Raw genomic sequence first — 17,119 nt, 5'->3', positions numbered from 1 at the left:
CACACTCCCTGACCTCCCGCCACCCACTGATTCTGCCCTGCCCACTCTCCCCAGCAGAGGGCGCCAATGCTCAGCTCTCCACATTGACCCGCAATTACAGATGATATAAAAGGAACACATCTCTCAGAACCTTGCGTTCGGACAGTTCCATGTTTATTGAGCAGCATAACAAGCAATAGCAATGCAAATCATCAGCTTCACACACAAATAATATTCAGGAATGTCAAAGATCCCTTGGATTTCAACCCTTCAAACCCTTGCAGACTGAGGACACAATAATCCGTCTCTGCACCCTGTTCTCCGACACCCTGTCCAAATCTCCCACTCTCCGTTTGTGGGAATCTGTGGTTCGAGATCGACTGAATTGCTCGATGTGAGAAATGGAAATGAGAGTGAATCAGAGAGAGAAACAGATGGAAACGAGAGTGTATCAGAGAGAGAAACAGATGGAAATGAGAGTGTATCAGAGAGAGAGAGAAACAGATGGAAATGAGAGTGTATCAGAGAGAGAGAGAAACAGATGGAAATGAGAGTGTATCAGAGAGAGGAACAGATGGAAATGAGAGTGTATCAGAGAGAGAAACAGATGGAAATGAGAGTGTATCGGAGAGAGAGACAGATGGAAATGAGAGCGTATCAGAGAGAGAGAAACAGATGGAAATGAGGGTGTATCAGAGAGAGAAACAGATGGAAATGAGAGTGTATCGGAGAGAGAGACAGATGGAAATGAGAGTGTATCAGAGAGAGAAACAGATGGAAATGAGAGTGTATCAGAGAGAGAAACAGATGGAAATGAGAGTGTATCAGAGAGAGAAACAGATGGAAATGAGAGAGTATCAGAGAGAGAGAAACAGATGGAAATGAGAGTGTATCAGAGAGAGAAACAGATGGAAATGAGAGTGTATCGGAGAGAGAGACAGATGGAAATGAGAGTGTATCAGAGAGAGAAACAGATGGAAATGAGAGTGTATCAGAGAGAGAAACAGATGGAAATGAGAGTGTATCAGAGAGAGAAACAGATGGAAATGAGAGCGTATCAGAGAGAGAGAAACAGATGGAAATGAGAGTGTATCAGAGAGAGAAGCAGATGGAAATGAGAGTGTATCGGAGAGAGAGAGACAGATGGAAATGAGAGTGTATCGGAGAGAGAGAAACAGATGGAAATGAGAGTGTATCGGAGAGAGAGAAACAGATGGAAATGAGAGCGTATCTGAGAGAGAAACAGATGGAAATGAGAGCGTATCAGAGAGAGCGAGATGGAGTAAAACTGTGTGTTATCTGGAGAGATGGGGAATGAGAGTGTCTGAGGGAGAGATGGAGATCGGTACTGTGTCAGACGGATGTGTCGGGGTGTTGTGCTGATTGGGTGGGTATGTGCAGGATTGTCCTGTGCTCTGCGAGTGTACACAGATGTCTGCAAAGGTGCACAGGATAGTTTCTTCAGAACCTCTGGAGATCAGGGATCTTCCTCACTACTTCCACAGACCATGATGTCTTCACGGTTCTGTGTTTTTATCAAAAAGCGATTATTTCACACAAATTTTCAGTTCAATCAGTTACAGCAAATTATTGGTGATATATTAATGCAATGAAGCCCAGCATCAGTTAATTTTCCCATTTTGTTGCAAACCCAGATGTGTGTGTCACACTGACCCAGTCCTGTAGTGAGGGGTGTCGGTGTTTACAGACCGTACACTGTGGAAGGTGTGTGACGTCTCACACTGACCCGGTTCTGTAGTGAGGGGTGTCGGTGTTTACAGTGACCGTACCCGGGGTGTTCTGTGATTAATCTCATCATTCGGGAGATCTGCTCCTCCTGAAACAGGCTGAGTCTGTGTGCTCACTCTCAGTTCTAGGCTTCTAGATTTGAGTGGCATCACTACTCAAGGGGATCGTACTTCATAATCTGATCAACACGTGGATGAAGACATGGTAAAGGAGCGAGGGCTTCAGATTTGTAGATAATTGGGTAGTTTTCCGGAGAAGGTGGGACCTGTTCCGGCGGGATGGTTTACATCTGAACTGGTGGGGCACCAATATTATTGCAAGTAAGTTTGCGAGAGAGGCTCCAGTGGATTTAAACTAGATACGAGGGAGGAAGGGAACCAGAGTGTAGGAACAGATGTGTGGGAAAAAGAAGAAAAAGAAGATAGTAAAGTTGTTTGCACCGTTAGAGATAAACAGAGAGGAAGAGATGGAGAATTTCTTAAATGCATTTATTTCAATGCTAGGAGCACTGTACGAAAGGTGGATGAGCTTAGAGCATGGATTGTTACCTGGAAATGTAGCTATTAGTGAAACATTGTTGCAGGAGGGGTGTGATTGACAACTGAATATCCCTGGATTTCGTTGCTTCAGGTGTGATAGAATCCGAGGGACAAAAGGGGGAGGTGTTGCATTGCTTGTAAGAGAAAATATTACAGCAGTGGTCTGGCAGGAACGTCTAGGGAGACTATTTGGGTGGAATTGAGGAATGGGAAAGGTGTTGTAACACTTATAGGGGTGTATTATAGACCAGCTAATGGGGAGTGAGAATTGGAGGAGCAAATTTGTAAGGAGATAGCAGATATTTGTAGTAAGCACAGGGTTGTGACTGGAGGAGATTTAAATTTTCCACACATAGATTGGGAAGCCTGTAAAAGGACTGGATGGTTTGGAGTTTGTAAAATATGTGCAAGATTTTTTTTTGCAGCAATACATGGAGGCATCAACTAGAGAAGGGGTAGTGTTTGATCTCCTGTTAGGAAATGAGATAGGTCAGGTGACGGAGGTATGTGTTGTGGAGCACTTCAGGTCCAGTGATCACAATGCTATTAGTTTGAATATAATTATGGGGAAGGACAGGACTGGACCCAGGGTTGAGATTTTTAATTGGAGAAGGGCTAACTTTGACGAGATGTGAAAGGATTTAGAAGGAGTGGATTGGGACAATTTGTTTTATGGGAAGGATGTAATAGAGAAATGGAGGTCATTTAAAGGTGAAATTTTGAGGGTACAGACTCTTTATGTTCCTGTTAGGTTGAAAAGAAAGGTTAAAAGTTTGAGAGAGCTATGATTTTGAAGGGATATTGGAAACTTGGTTCGGAAAAAGAGAGATATCTAAAATAAATATAGGAAGCTTGGAGTAAATGAGGTGCTCGAGGAAGATAACGAATGTAAAAATAATCTTAAGAAAGAAATTAGAAAAGCTAAAAGATATGAAGTTGTTTTGGCAAGTAAGGTGAAAATAAATCCAAAGGGTTACTACAGTTATATTAATAGCAAAAGGATAGTAAGGGATAACATTGGTGCCTTAGAGAATCAGAGTGGACAGTTATGTGTGGAGCCGAAAGAGATGGGGAGATTTTAAACAATTTCTTTTCTTTGGTATTCACTAAAGAGAAGGATATTGAATTGTGTAAGGTAAGGGAAACAAGTTGGGAAGTTATGGAAACTATGACAATTAAAGATGAGGAAGTACTGGCATTTCTAAGGAATCTAAAAGTGGATAAATCTCCAGGTCCTGACAGGATATTCCCTAGGAACTTGAGGGAAGTTGGTGTAGAAATAGCAGGGACTCTGACAGAAATATTTCAAATGTAATTAGAAACGGGGATGGTGCCGGAGGATTGGCATATTGCTCATGTGGTTCCATTGTTTAAAAAGGGTTCTAAGAGTAAACCTAGCAATTATAGGCCTGTCAATTTGACGTCAGTGGTGGGAAACTTAATGGAAAGTATTCTTAGAGATGGTATATATAATTATCTGGATAGACAGGGTCTGATTAGGAATAGTCTGCATGGATTTGTATGTGGAAGGTCATGTTTGACAAATCTTATTGAATTTTTTGAAGAGGTTACTAGGAAAGTTGATGAGGGTAAAGCAGTGGATGTTGTCTATATGGACTTTAGTAAGGCCTTTGACAAGGTTCCACATGGAAGGTTAGTTAGGAAGGTTCAATCATTAGGTATTAATATTGAAGTAGTAATATTGATTCAACAGTGGCTGGATGGGAGATGCCAGAGAGTAGTGGTGGATAACTGTTTGTCAGGTTGGAGGCCGGTGACTAGTGGTGTGCCTCAGGGATCTGTATTGGGTCCAAGGTTGTTTGTCCTATACATTAATGATCTGGATGATGGGGTGATAAATTGGATTAGTAACTATGCAGATGATACTAAGTTAGGTGACATTGTGGAAAAATGAAGTAGGTTTTCAAAGCTTGCAGAGAGATTTAGGCCAGTTAGAAGAGTGGGCTGAACGATGGCAGATGGAGTTTAATGCTGATTAATGCTGAGTTTAATGGTGCTACACTTTGGTAGGAATAATCCAAATAGGACATACATGGTAACTGGTAGGGCATTGAAGAATGCAATAGAACAGAGTGATCTAGGAATAATGGTGTATAGTTCCTTGAAGGTAGAATCTCATGTGGATAGGGTGGTGAAGAAAGCTTTTGGTATGCTGGCCTTTGTAAATCAGAGCATTGAGTATCGGAGTTGGAATGTAATGTTAAAATTGTACAAGGCATTGGTAAGCCCGAATTTGGAATATTGTGTACTGTTCTGGTCACCAAATTATAGGAAAGATATCAACAAAATAGAAAGAGTACAGAGAAGATTTACTAGAATGTTACCTGGGTTTCAGCACCTAGGTTACAGGGAAAGGCTGTACAAGTAAGGTCTTTATTCTTTGGAGCATAGAAGGTTGAGGGGGTTCTTGATAGTGGTATTTAAAATAATGAGGGGGATAGATCGAGTTGACGTGGATAGACTTATAGCATTGAGAGTAGGGGAGATTCAAATAAGAGGACATGAGTTGAGAGTTATGGGGCAAAAGTTTAGGGGCAACACGAGGGTAAACTTCTTTCCTCAGAGAGTGGTAGCTGTGTGGAACGAGATTCCAGTAAAAGTGGTAGAGGCAGGTTCGGTATTGTCATTTAAAGTAAAATTGGATAGGTATATGGACAGGAAAGGAATGGAGGGTTATGGGCTGAGTGTGGGTCAGTAGGACTCGGTGAGAGTAAGCGTTCGTCATGGACTAGAAGGACTGAAATGGCCTGTTTCCGTACTGTAATTGTTATAGGGTTATACGGTTAAAAGCATGCAGGCTGCATCACACTGGGGAATCAGCAGAGTGTAGCAACATCTTCTGGCTCTCCTAGGATTAACCCTTTGTGAGTCGTATACTTGTCGAAAGGCAGGCTGGAGTAAGGGAGAGGTTGTAAAGCATCAGGGAGATGGAACTGAGGACTCCTTCACTTGTTGACGGATCACTCCCTCACTCCTCCGGAGGTTCCGACGTGCACTGGACAAGCTCAATCTGAGGATCTGGATCATCGAACATCTCCCGGAGCTGCGGCCAGAGAGGAGGAAAGATGAATGATTGCCGAGGAAGGAGAAGTTGATGGAGAGATAGGAGGAGAGGAGCATCGAGACAGGAGGCAGAGGTGTGACAGAGAGGGAGGGAGCTAAGAGGAAAGAGGAGGATGAGAGGAGAGAAAATTGAGAAGGTGATAGAGAAATGAGGGATTGGGAGGGAATGGGAGGAGGAGAGGGGAAAGGAAGGAGAGGGTATTTGTCCCCGTGTTCCGCCCTCCCTCCACCCCATCCCTTTCAGCTCACTCTCTCACCTTTTTTCGAATGGCTTCCCGCACTTCTTCCTCACTCATGTCTCCACTCGCTGTCACCTGCACGTCAATCCACCCGTCCTCCTCTCCTGAACAAAACAGCCCAGTGTCAACATGGTGTCACTGTCAGGTCAAGCGCTGCTTACAGGATGTGCTCCCTCATCTTTGTCACTTCGATCGTGCAATCTCATCTCCCCCACCCCAGCAGTTTGATTCCTCCCCACATCCTCATCAAATATCTATGTCAATATCCGTTTAGACAGGGACAGGGAGAGTGTGAGAAAAGGGCAGGGGTGGGGTCAGGGAGAGAGTGTGCACAGGAAGTGAAGAGAGGCAGAGAACGAGGGAGGGGCAGACAGTGAGGGGGGTGGAAAGTGGTAGTGAGAAAAGAAAGAGAAAGATGGATGAATCCAGAGTGAGAGACAGAGACATGGAATGTGGGATTTCCCAATTACCTGCATTGGACAGTTTTATGGACATTGGAAATGATGTCAGTTACATCCACATGTAAGATTAGAGCAGTACACGGTCATTGGTGCAGAAGATTAGAGCTCCTGGTATTGGGTGTAGTGTGTTAACGAGGAGTGAAGACTTATGATCACACGGAGAATGAACTCTTGGAGGAACACGTCATGGAAACTGGCAAGAAACCTCCCTCATTCACTCACCATCCCTCTGTATTCAGGCCATTCCAGATATCAGTCAGCTCCCACTCGCCCTCACCACCCCTCAGTCACCCTCTCCCTCCTCAATCACTCCGACCATCTCTCCTCACCCACACATCCCTCCCATCACATCCAATCATTTCCTTCCTCAGTGACATCAGGTCTCTCCATTCCCCCTCCACTCCTCAGTCACCCTCTCCCTCCTCAATCACTCCGACCATCTCTCCTCACCCACACATCCCTCCTATCACATCCAATCATTTCCTTCCTCAGTGACATCAGGTCTCTCTATTCAGAATCAGGTTTAATGTCACCGGCATAATCTCCTCCCACATAAACATACATTTACAAACCAGCAGTGCACAAAGAGAGGACAAAGTAATGGAAGTAGTGATCATGGGTTCATTGTCCATTCAGAAATCTGATGATGGAGGGAATAATCTGTTCCTGAAATGCTGATTGTGTGTCCTCAGGCTCCTGTTCCTCCTCCTTTGTGATCGCAATGTGAAGAGGGATTCCTGAGTGATGGGTGTCTTTAATGATGAATCCTATTCCGTCTCCCCATCACTTTCCTGTCATAACTCCCCCACATACCCTTTCTCCCGGTTACTCTGACCCTCTCCCTGGTCTCCACACTTACCCTCTCCAGCCATCTAATGGCCCTCGGTCCTTCGTCTCCCCGAAACCATTATTCACGTGCCCTGCACTGCAGGTCGAGCAGGTGAATGGGCCCAGGAGTGGGGGAGTGGGGGACTGGGGCAATGGGGGAGAGGGGGAGAGGGGAGTGGAGGAGTGGAAATGATCATATGTCTCCAACAGTCCCAAGACTTCGTACCTGAGGTATCCATTGGGGCGGAGGACGGTTTCTGTATACACCCTCCAGTAGTTGATCCTTTGGGCTGTTCCCCTGTGGAAGCCTCCTGGTCTGCAATGAAGGAATACCCAAAACAGGTCATCACAGTGGGACAGGAGTTCAGGGAATGGGAGACTGGGTCTGTGGTGAAACTGACACCATCCCTCTCCTTCCCAATCCTCCCCTCACTGCCCTCAGTTTGACACAGGAATGATTGTTTCACTTCCCTATATATAAATGCATGGTTGAATTACAATAAACTTCAACTTGAATCGGCTCATGAGAACATCCAGGTTACAAAGTTATGGAATGACACACTTTCACAAGACTTGGTACCTGAGACTGTATCTCGAGCTGGGTCTGAAGAAGTTTCCTGGGAAAAATCCTCAGTGGATGACCTTTCAGACTGTTTCCCTGTGTAAGTCCAGAAACCTAGAATAAAGGAAGGGAGAAGGAGGAGATGGAAAACACAGGAACAGATCATTAGACAAGACATGAGTCTGAGAGAATGGGGATGGGGTGTATGAAGAAACCAACAATATCCACGTCCCTATTCTGACTCTCCCTCCCAAACCACCATGACTCCAGGTCTCTCTCCTCAGCATGAATTTCTGCAACTGAACATGGCAATGAGGGTTCCCTTCAGTGAATCCCACCACCATTTCCCGAGCCTGCAGACTCTTATGGGCTAGTGGTCAAGCATGAATCATCTTCTCTCCTTCAGCCTCTCCAGTCCAACATCCACCCCTCTCTGCTCACTCATTCCACCTCACACTCTCCAACGCCAATCCTGACCCTATTCAACATGTCACAAAAACAATCTCTACATAAAGATACAACGTTACTTCAAACGTTCACCATTCTCCACTGCCGAGTCCAACAATGCACTCTCATGTCCCAACTCTTTAAAAACTCCCCAATATCACTAACCTCCATGGACGCACCAGGTATCCAGTCAGTTCCCACCCGGCCACTGGGGCCTTGGCCCTCTCAGTGTTTCCCACCACCCCCAACGCACAATGATCATTGTCCGATCCCTCATCCATCCCATCCTAACACTACCCTAGCTGAGTCCTCACGCTCTGGTCACCAACCCACCTCACCCGGCCCATGGACTAAACTCAGACCAAGGTCATTACTGCCCATGTTATAATCTTGCAATACCCTCCCTTGGAGTGATCCTGGATGGTGCTGAAATTTGTCACAGGGAAGAGAGAGGAACCTCTCACTCCATCATTCACACCCCATCCCCTGCATCCAGCAGGTAAACTGATCACTGAGACACTGTATTTTACAGTGTGAGATTGAATCCATACAGACAGAAGAATTCACACCTGGGCTCGTGTCTCCTGCTGGGACAGAGGATGATTTCTGGGTGTGTTCTCCAGACACTGACCCATCGGTCTGTTTCCCTGTGGAACTACCTGTGTGTAGAATAGAGGAACAGAGAGAGTGAGAGAGTGGAGACACTGGAGCAATCATCATGAGTCAGAGGAACAGAGGAAGAGGTGCATGTAGAAACCAACATCACACAGGGTCTCTCCACTGTCTCTCCCAATTCCCTGTCACCCCTAATCATTCCCTTCAGTGGGAGTCCGGACGAAGTTCAGGGATCAACATGGGGATCAGGGTTTCCTTCAATGATCCCCACCACTGATTCCTGACCTGCACTGTCCAGCTGTGGGTCTGTACACTTCCAGTATCACTTCCTCTCCAGCCACCTCTCACTCCATCCACACAATTGCCCCTTCGTAGAGCCCAATTTCCCCTCCAATCTGTCATTCACTCCATCCAAACCTCCTTCCTATCGCCCTCTTACTTCACTCCCTCTCACCCTTCTCTGCACTAACCATCCTCACTCCCCTACAGACTACTCACCAGTTCCATCCACGATTCTCCACTCTCCCCTCTTCTCTGTCACACTCTCCCCTCCATTCTCTTCATTCCCCTCTCCTGCCCTCCCCTCCCTCCTTTTCCTCCCCCACTGTCAGTCCTCCACTACTCCTTCAGCACTTACCTGCATACCCTTCACCCCACAGACCCTCTCTCAACCTCCATCATCTATAGCCCTTCTTCCCCCCCATTCAATTCTCTCCTGACCTACACTGTTCATCTTCTCCCTCCTCCCCTATGCTGTCCCTTCCTTCCACTCTCCCTCACTCACTTCCCCTCTCTCATCTCCTCTCCTACCCTGTCCCTAATCTCTTCTGCTCTCTCTCATCCCTCCCCTCCACACTCTCTAATCCTCTGACCCCTCCTCCACTCATCTCTATCCCTCCCTGGGATCACACACAAACTAAACACCCAGATCTGTGGAGATGTGTATCAGACATCACAAGGTCTCTAACGGGTTTCCGTTGTTCGTGTATTCCCCAGTCCAACACAGAGTGTTGAGCTACAGGGTCTAGTCTGTGCAACCTGCTATTCTGCCTATTCTCATTGACCCACACTTGGACCATAGTCCCCCATACTGTTCCAATCCTTGTACTTATCCAAACATCTCTTCATTGCTGCATTCAAACCCACATCCACCACTTCACTGACAGCTCATTCCACACTCTCAGTACCCTCTCAGTGAAGAGGTTGACCCTCAGGTTCCCCCTTAACTATTTCACCTTTCACCCTTAACCCATGACCTCTGTCATGTCAGTGGAAAAGCTTGTATTGACACTACCTGTACCCTCATCATTATATATACCTCCATCTATTCTCCCCTCATTCTCCTTCACTCCAAGGAATGAAGCCCAAACCTATTGAACCTTTCACTATAACCCAGGTCCTCAAGTCCCAGCAATATCCTTGTAAATTTTCCCCGAACTCTGTCCAATCTTATTGACGTCTTTCCTGCCAGCAGCTGACAATATTCCAAATCAGGCCCCGCCAATGCTTTATACAACTTCACCATAACATCACGACCGAATACTTTGATTTATGAAGGCCAAACTGCCAAACGCGCTCTTCACGACCCGATCTACCTGTGATGCCACTTCCAATTATGAATCTCTATTCCCAGATTGAACAGGGAACATTGAACATTCCCCTCAGTGATCTTCTCCTCTGACACCAGATCTGGTGGTGGACAAACCCAGCCCAGGTTCTCAGTCATTGCTTCCTGGGTTCCCACTAGTTCACTACGAATGTGAACCAGTCAGAGAACTGTGGTGTTGGGGAACACCACAGGGGAGATGGGAGGTAACAACACAGGAAGAAACTATCAACTGAAATCAAATGGGTTAAACCTCAAACCCCACACTGTCCCCCCAACCCCCCAGGCCATTCACACCTCCCTTTTCAGTCAACCCTCTTCTTTAATCTCACACCCCATTCCTCTCTCATAACCATCCATCCTTCCTATCTGAGACACTGAAATCCCTCCCCTTAATTCTCCCGCACTCCACACACATGACCCTTGCCATCCACTCCATCTTTCTCCTGTTAGACACTCCATCCCTCCCTCTCCCAGACACCAACACACTGTCTCCTCAGTTCGTCTGCTACTCACCCAGTACATCCCACTTTCCTCTGTTACTCTCCCCAACAACTGGGGTCCACCATACCTTCACCTTCCCTCTCCATCCTGTCACAGTTCCTGCCTCCCCTCTCTCATTCCTCACCAGTTTCTTCCCTCTGATCTGTCAGTCTTCCTCTGACCTCTCAGAACATCCCTTTGACACTTACTCCATCACTCTCTGCTCAATCATCCCTCTCACTCTGTCTAAAAGCCACAGTGGCTCACTACCTCACCCACATCCATCAAACTCAAACCAGTCCTGACCCTATTCATCACCCCATGATACAACCTTTTCACAAAGACTCATCAAACCTCTATTATTCGCCAATGCCCCAGTCCCCCATCGCTCTGATGACCCAAGACTTCAAAAACTGCCCAATACCCTGATGCACCATAGTCCTGCCCAACCTCCATATAATCTCCAATATTCTGCAGGTGTCCAGTGTATTCCCACCCACCGTAAGGGCTGCGATTCTCCAGGTATCTCCTCCGATCCCAACATGATGACCAATCTCCAATCACTTGGCCATCCCATCCCCATCCCATCCTCGCTGCCCTCTTTAAACAACGGAACAATGTGCGGTGAGCGATGAAACAAATATCTCCACAGTGTTTCCTTCAATGATCCCCACCACTGATTCCTGATCTGCACTGTCCAGCTGTGGACCTGTGAATCTTCAGCGTCACTTCATCTCCAGCCACCTCTTCGTGAACTCCCCCAACTCTATGGGACCCTCTCATACCTCATTCCCTCCTTGTCTGCCTTTCCCCTCCAATTAGCCCTCCTTTCTACCCACTTCTCCATTCACTTGCCCCATTTCCATCCATCCAGTCACCATCCTCCCTCCACTACTCTATCTTACACATTCCCCTCCATTCCCTTGTTGGTGCTCTCTCCTACCCTCTCTCCTACCTTCCCAACTATCCCTCCCTCCCTTCCAGTTACCAGTGGCTAATGACAAAGCAAATGCCTTCACCAAATGTGAGCTCTCTTGAACTTCGCAGAAATTTCACACAGACAGAAGGGAAGGAATAACTGAACACTCATTGGCAGCCCGTTACGGCGCACATCCAACAGCTGAATTGGTCTGTGAGAAGTTCGACATCACAGAGCGAGAGACTAAGGGACTCTGATGCACACAAGATCTAATACCTGAAGATGTCTGTCCGGTAGATGATCTATCGGGCTGATCCATTGTGGAAGCCTCCAGGTCTGGAACAAAGTAACAGAGACATGGGAGAGTGGCAGAGATTAAACAGGGACAATAATTCATAAAGATGAGAGATTCTGCAGATGCTGAAAATCCAGAGCAACACACACAAAATGCTGGAAGAACTCAGCAGGTCAGGCTGCATCTCTGGAGAGGAATAAACAGGGAATGTTTTGGGCTGAGGCCCTTCATCAGCACTGGAGAGGAAGGGAGAAGAAGCCAGAATAAAGAGGTGGGGAGGAATACAGCTGGCAGGTGACAGGTGAAGCCAGGTGAGTGGGAAGGTGGGTGAGTGAGGGAGGAGATGATTTGAGAAGCTTGGAGGTGATACATAGAAGAAGTAAAGACCTGAAGGATGACAAATCCCACTGGAGAGGACAATGGACCATAGAATAAAGGAAGTGAAGAGGGTGTCCAGAGGGAGATGATGGGCAGGTGAGCAGAACAGAAGGGCTAAATAGTGAGCCAAAAAAAGGTGGAAGGAGAGGGAATTGGTAGGGGTATAAATTACTGGAAGTTCGAGAAATCGATGTCCATGCTGTCAGTTTGGACACGACCCAGACACAGTATGAGGTGTTGCCTCTCCAATCAAAGTTTGACCTCATCAGGTGAGTGCAGGAGTCCTTGGACAGACACGTGGGAAAGGGAATGGGGAGTTGAATTGAAATGGGTAGCCACTGGGACAACAATTTGAAAAGGAGGTCTCTGATCTGAAGATATACCAAAACCATCCAGTCCCTGTTCAGCAACTCCCCTCGTGAATGTCTGTGACCAGTCACTACTCTCAGTCAAAGCCCAGATGAATATTTGGGGCTGAAGAAGAGAAAGATTGTTCCCTTCAATGACCTCACCACACATACCTGCATTTGCAGACCCTGCTCGGGTGGTGGTCAAACCCAGACCAGGGTCTCCTGTTACAGATCGCTGGGGTTCATGAGTTGTGTCTGACTGGGAATCTGTAATAAGAAGATATACAAAGGATGGGGAAAGTAGTAAACAAGTTTTAGGTTCAATCAGGAAGGAACACAATGGCAGGACCAGGAGGTTCAAGCCCAGGTCAAATCTATCCTCTGAAATACATACACTTCACTCTTCTTTGCTCTTTAATTCCTCTACCCTTGTCTCACAAATCCCTCTCCTCACATCTCCCTCTCTCAGCATTCACTCTGTCTGCATCACTCTCTTTTCAGTCTGTCCTTCCCTCCCTCTAGTTCGAGCGTCACTCTCACTGATCTCTCTGTCTGACTCTCCGCATACAGGCGTCACTCTATCTTTCCTCCCACACCAGCGTGGATGTCTGCAAGGATCAAGTACTTCAGGTTCTACACAGCATACATTCTCTGATAATAAATGGAGCCATTTGAAACCTCCCTCTTGTGTCACTCTCAGTCTCTCCACCGCTCTCTTTTCATTCCTCCCACCCCACACTCTCCAACCCCCAACAGAGCCTCATCCCTCACGACTCACCAAAGCCAACCCAACAGACAGGAGAGAGGAACCACTGACTCCATCATTCACACCCCTACCCACAATGCACTGTACATCCAGTAGGTGAACTGGTCCATGGGAGTTTCAGCCTCACAGAGTGAGAGAGACTGAATGAACGCAGACAGACATGAGACTTGGTACCTGCGGATGTGTCTCCCGCAGGGATAGAGGACAGTTCCTGTGTATGCTCGCCAGTAGACAATCCTGTAGACTGATCCAGTGTTGAAGTCTCCAGGTCTGGAACAAAGTAACAGAGATATGGGAGAGTGGCAGAGATTAAACAGGGACAATAATTCATAAAGATGAGAGATTCTGCAGATGCTGAAAATCCAGAGCAACACACACAAAATGCTGGAAGAACTCAGCAGATCAGGCTGCATCTCTGGAGGGGAATAAACAGTGAATGTTTTGGGCTGAGACCATTCATCAGCACCAGAGAGGAAGGGGGAAGAAGCCAGAATAAAGAGGTGGGGAGGAGTACAGCTGGCAGGTGATAGGTGAAGCCAGGTGAGTGGGAAGGTGGGTGGATGAGGGAGGGGTGATTTGAGAAGCTTGGAGGTGATAGAGGGGGTGATAGAGGGTGATAGAGGTGATAGAGGGGTGATTTGAGAAGCTTGGAGGTGATAGAACAAGGGCTGAAGGAGGACTAATCCCATTGGAGAGGACAATGGACCATAGAGTAAAGGAAGTGAAGTGGGTGTCCAGAGGGAGATGATGGGCAGGTGAGCAGAACAGAAGGGCTAAATCGTGAGCCAAAAAGAGGTGGAAGGAGAGGGAATTGGTAGGGGTATAAATTACTGGAAGTTAGAGAAATCAATGTTCATGCTGTCAGTTTGGACACTACTCAGACACAGTATGAGGTGTTGCCTCTCCAATCAAAGTTTGACCTCATCAGGTGAGTGCAGGAGTCCTTGGACAGACATGTGGGAATGGGAAGTTGAATTGAAATGGGTAGCCACTGGGACAACAATTTGGAAAGGAGGTCTCTGATCTGAAGAGATACCAAAACCATCCAGTCCCTGTTCAGCAACTCTCCCTCTTGAATGTCTGTGACCGGTCACTATTCTCAGTCAGAGCCCAGATGAATATTTGGGGCTGAAGAAGAGAAAGATTGTTCCCTTCAATGACCTCACCACACATACCTGCATTTGCAGACCCTGCTCGGGTGGTGGTCACACCCAGACCAAGGTCTCCTGTTACAGATCGCTGGGGTTCATGAGTTGTGTCTGACTGGGAATCTGTAATAAGAAGATATACAAAGGATGGGAAAGTAGTAAACAAGTTTTACATTCAACCAGGTAGGAACTCAATGGCAGGAACAGGAGGTTCAAGTCCAGGTCAAATCTGTCCTCTGAAATACATACACTTCACTCTTCTTTGCTCTTTAATTCCTCTACCCTTGTCTCACAAATCCCTCTCCTCACATCTCCCTCTCCCTCTCTCAGCATTCACTCTGTCTGCATCACTCTCTTTTCAGTCTCTCCTTCCCTCCCTCTAGTTGGAGCATCACTCTCACTGATCTCTCTGTCTGACTCTCCACACACAGTCATCACTCTCTCTTTCCTCCCACTCCAGCATGGATGTCTGCAAAGATCAAGTACTTCAGGTTCTACACAGCATACATTCTCTGATAATAAATAGAGCCATATGAAACCTCCCTCCTGTGTCACTCTCAGTCTCTCCACCCCTCTCTTTTCATTCCTCCCACCCCACTCTCTCCAACCCCCAACAGAGCCTCATCCCTCACGACTCACCAAACCCAACCCAACAGACAGGACAGAGGATCCACTGACTCCATCAATCACTCCCCTACCCACAATGCACTGTACATCCAGTAGGTGAACTGGTCCATGGGAGGTTCAACCTCACAGAGTGACAGAGACTGAATGAACACAGACCGACATGAGACTTGGTACCTGAGGATGCGTCTCCCGCTGGGATAGAGGTCGGATTCTGAGTCTCTTCTCTAGTAGATGATCGTTTAGACTGGTCCAATGTGGAAACCTTCATGTCTGGAACAAAGCAACACAGAGCTGAAACAACACAACAGGGACAATAATTCACAAAGACGAAAGATTCTGAAAATCCAGAGCAACACACACAAAATGCTGGAAGAACTCAGCAGGTCAGGCTGCATCTCTGGAGGGGAATAAACAGTGAATGCTTTCAGGTGAGAACCCTCATCAGCACTGGAAAGGAAGGGGGAAGAAGCTAGAATGAAGAGGTGGGGAGGAGTACAGCTGGCAGGTGACAGGTGAAGCCAGGTGAGTGGGAAGGTGGGTGGGTGAGGGAGGGGTTGATTTGAGAAGCTGGGAGGTGTTATGTGGAAGAGGTAAAGGGCTGAAGGCGGAGCAATCGAATCGCAGTGAACAGAATAAGAGATGGAGGGGGGGGGGGACCAGAGGGAGGTGATGGGCAGCTGAGGAGAACAGAGGGGTTAAGAGGGGAGCCAGAGTAAAAATGGAATTAGAAAGAAGTGGTAGGGGAGAGAAAATAATGGAAGTTAGAGAAATCAATGTTCATGCTATTAGTTTGCAGGCTACCCAGATGGAATATGAGTTGTTGGCCCTCCAGTCTGAGTTTGGCCTCATCATGTCAGTAGAGGAGGCCTTGGATAGACAACTGGGAATGGGAAGTTGAATTGAAATAGGGATCTTTACCTGAGCTCACAGACCCAGCTGGTGTGGTGGTCAAACCCGGAACAGGTTCACCTGTCATCGAGCCCTGTGGTTCCGGAGTTATGTCTGACTGGGTATCTGTACGTGAGCTTGAAGACCCTGCTGTGGTGGTGGTTAAACCCAGGCCAAGTTCTGCAGTCACAGATCCCTGGGGTTCCCGAGTTGTGTCTGACTGAGAATCTGCAATAAGAAGATATACAAAGGAAGAGTAAAGTAGTGAACAGGTCTTACGTTCGATAAGGAAGGATCTCAATGGCAGGAATGGGAGGCTCAAGTCCAGGTCAAATCTGACTACCTCTACCCTCGTCTCCCAAATCTCTCTCCTCACATCTCCCTCTCGGCATTCACTCTCTTGTCAGTCTCTCCTTCCCTCCCTCCAGTTGGAGTGTCACTCTCACTGATCTCTCTGTCTGACTCTCCTCACACAGTCATCACTCTCTCCTCACTCACCTCATTCCTCCCACTCCACCATCCCACGTCTCTCTCCATCCCTCTCTCCAGTGTGTTTTCACCCATTTCCTTCTGTCCACGTACTGAATTACTCAAATCCCATTCCGGTCATTTCTATGTCTCATCAGTCACCGTGTAACTCCTCACAGTCATTCCTCCCTCCTCTCTGTGACCATCCTCCCCTCTCAACTACAATGGGAGAAGGAACATCAGGATTTCACTGTGGCAGATGTATGGATGGAAATCTCTGTGGTCGATCTCTCTCTCTATCTCTCCCCCTCTCCCTTTCCCTGTCTCTCTCAACACTGCGGGAGTTTTCTGCCGATTCTCGAGTCGGAGAATCTCAGAATAAAAAGTGATGCAGCAGACTGTAAGATCATCACAGTGAAAATACAAATAATAATAATAATAATAATAATAAATAAGCAATAAACATTGTGAACAGGAGATGAAGAGTTCTTGAGAGTGAGTCCATAGGTTGTGGGAACAGTTTGAGTGGTGAGTGAAGTTTTACCCCTCTGGTTCAGCAGCCTAATTTCTAAGGGGTAATAACTGTTTCTGAACCTGGTGGTGTGTGTCCTGAGGCTCCTGTACCTTCTTCCTGATGGCAACAATGCAAAGAGAACATCGAACATAGAAATCTACAGCACATTACAGG

The 17,119-nt window shown here is 47.0% G+C and overlaps 1 protein-coding gene across 1 annotated transcript in view; it reads right to left on the bottom strand.

The window, feature by feature from the left end:
• Positions 1-510: 510 nt before the first annotated feature.
• Positions 511-17,119, bottom strand: part of LOC140724454 (uncharacterized) — a 31,726-nt gene continuing 15,117 nt past the window's right edge. Inside the window, exons 2-12 of the mRNA XM_073038906.1 lie at positions 15,994-16,191; positions 15,250-15,345; positions 14,476-14,571; positions 13,475-13,570; positions 12,706-12,801; positions 11,788-11,847; positions 8,458-8,547; positions 7,460-7,555; positions 7,106-7,195; positions 5,609-5,694; positions 511-5,331 (exon numbers count right to left, since the gene is read on the bottom strand). Of these exons, the coding sequence (XP_072895007.1) occupies positions 5,257-5,331; positions 5,609-5,694; positions 7,106-7,195; positions 7,460-7,555; positions 8,458-8,547; positions 11,788-11,847; positions 12,706-12,801; positions 13,475-13,570; positions 14,476-14,571; positions 15,250-15,345; positions 15,994-16,051 (939 nt within the window). The 5' untranslated portion in view covers positions 16,052-16,191 and the 3' untranslated portion in view covers positions 511-5,256. The remainder of the gene's footprint in view (positions 5,332-5,608; positions 5,695-7,105; positions 7,196-7,459; positions 7,556-8,457; positions 8,548-11,787; positions 11,848-12,705; positions 12,802-13,474; positions 13,571-14,475; positions 14,572-15,249; positions 15,346-15,993; positions 16,192-17,119) is intronic.

The sequence above is a fragment of the Hemitrygon akajei genome, unplaced genomic scaffold (genome assembly GCF_048418815.1).
Source record: "Hemitrygon akajei unplaced genomic scaffold, sHemAka1.3 Scf000226, whole genome shotgun sequence".
Taxonomy (NCBI): domain Eukaryota; kingdom Metazoa; phylum Chordata; class Chondrichthyes; order Myliobatiformes; family Dasyatidae; genus Hemitrygon; species Hemitrygon akajei.
Note: the sequence above shows the minus strand (reverse complement) of the source record. Positions and strands in the feature narration are given on the sequence as shown.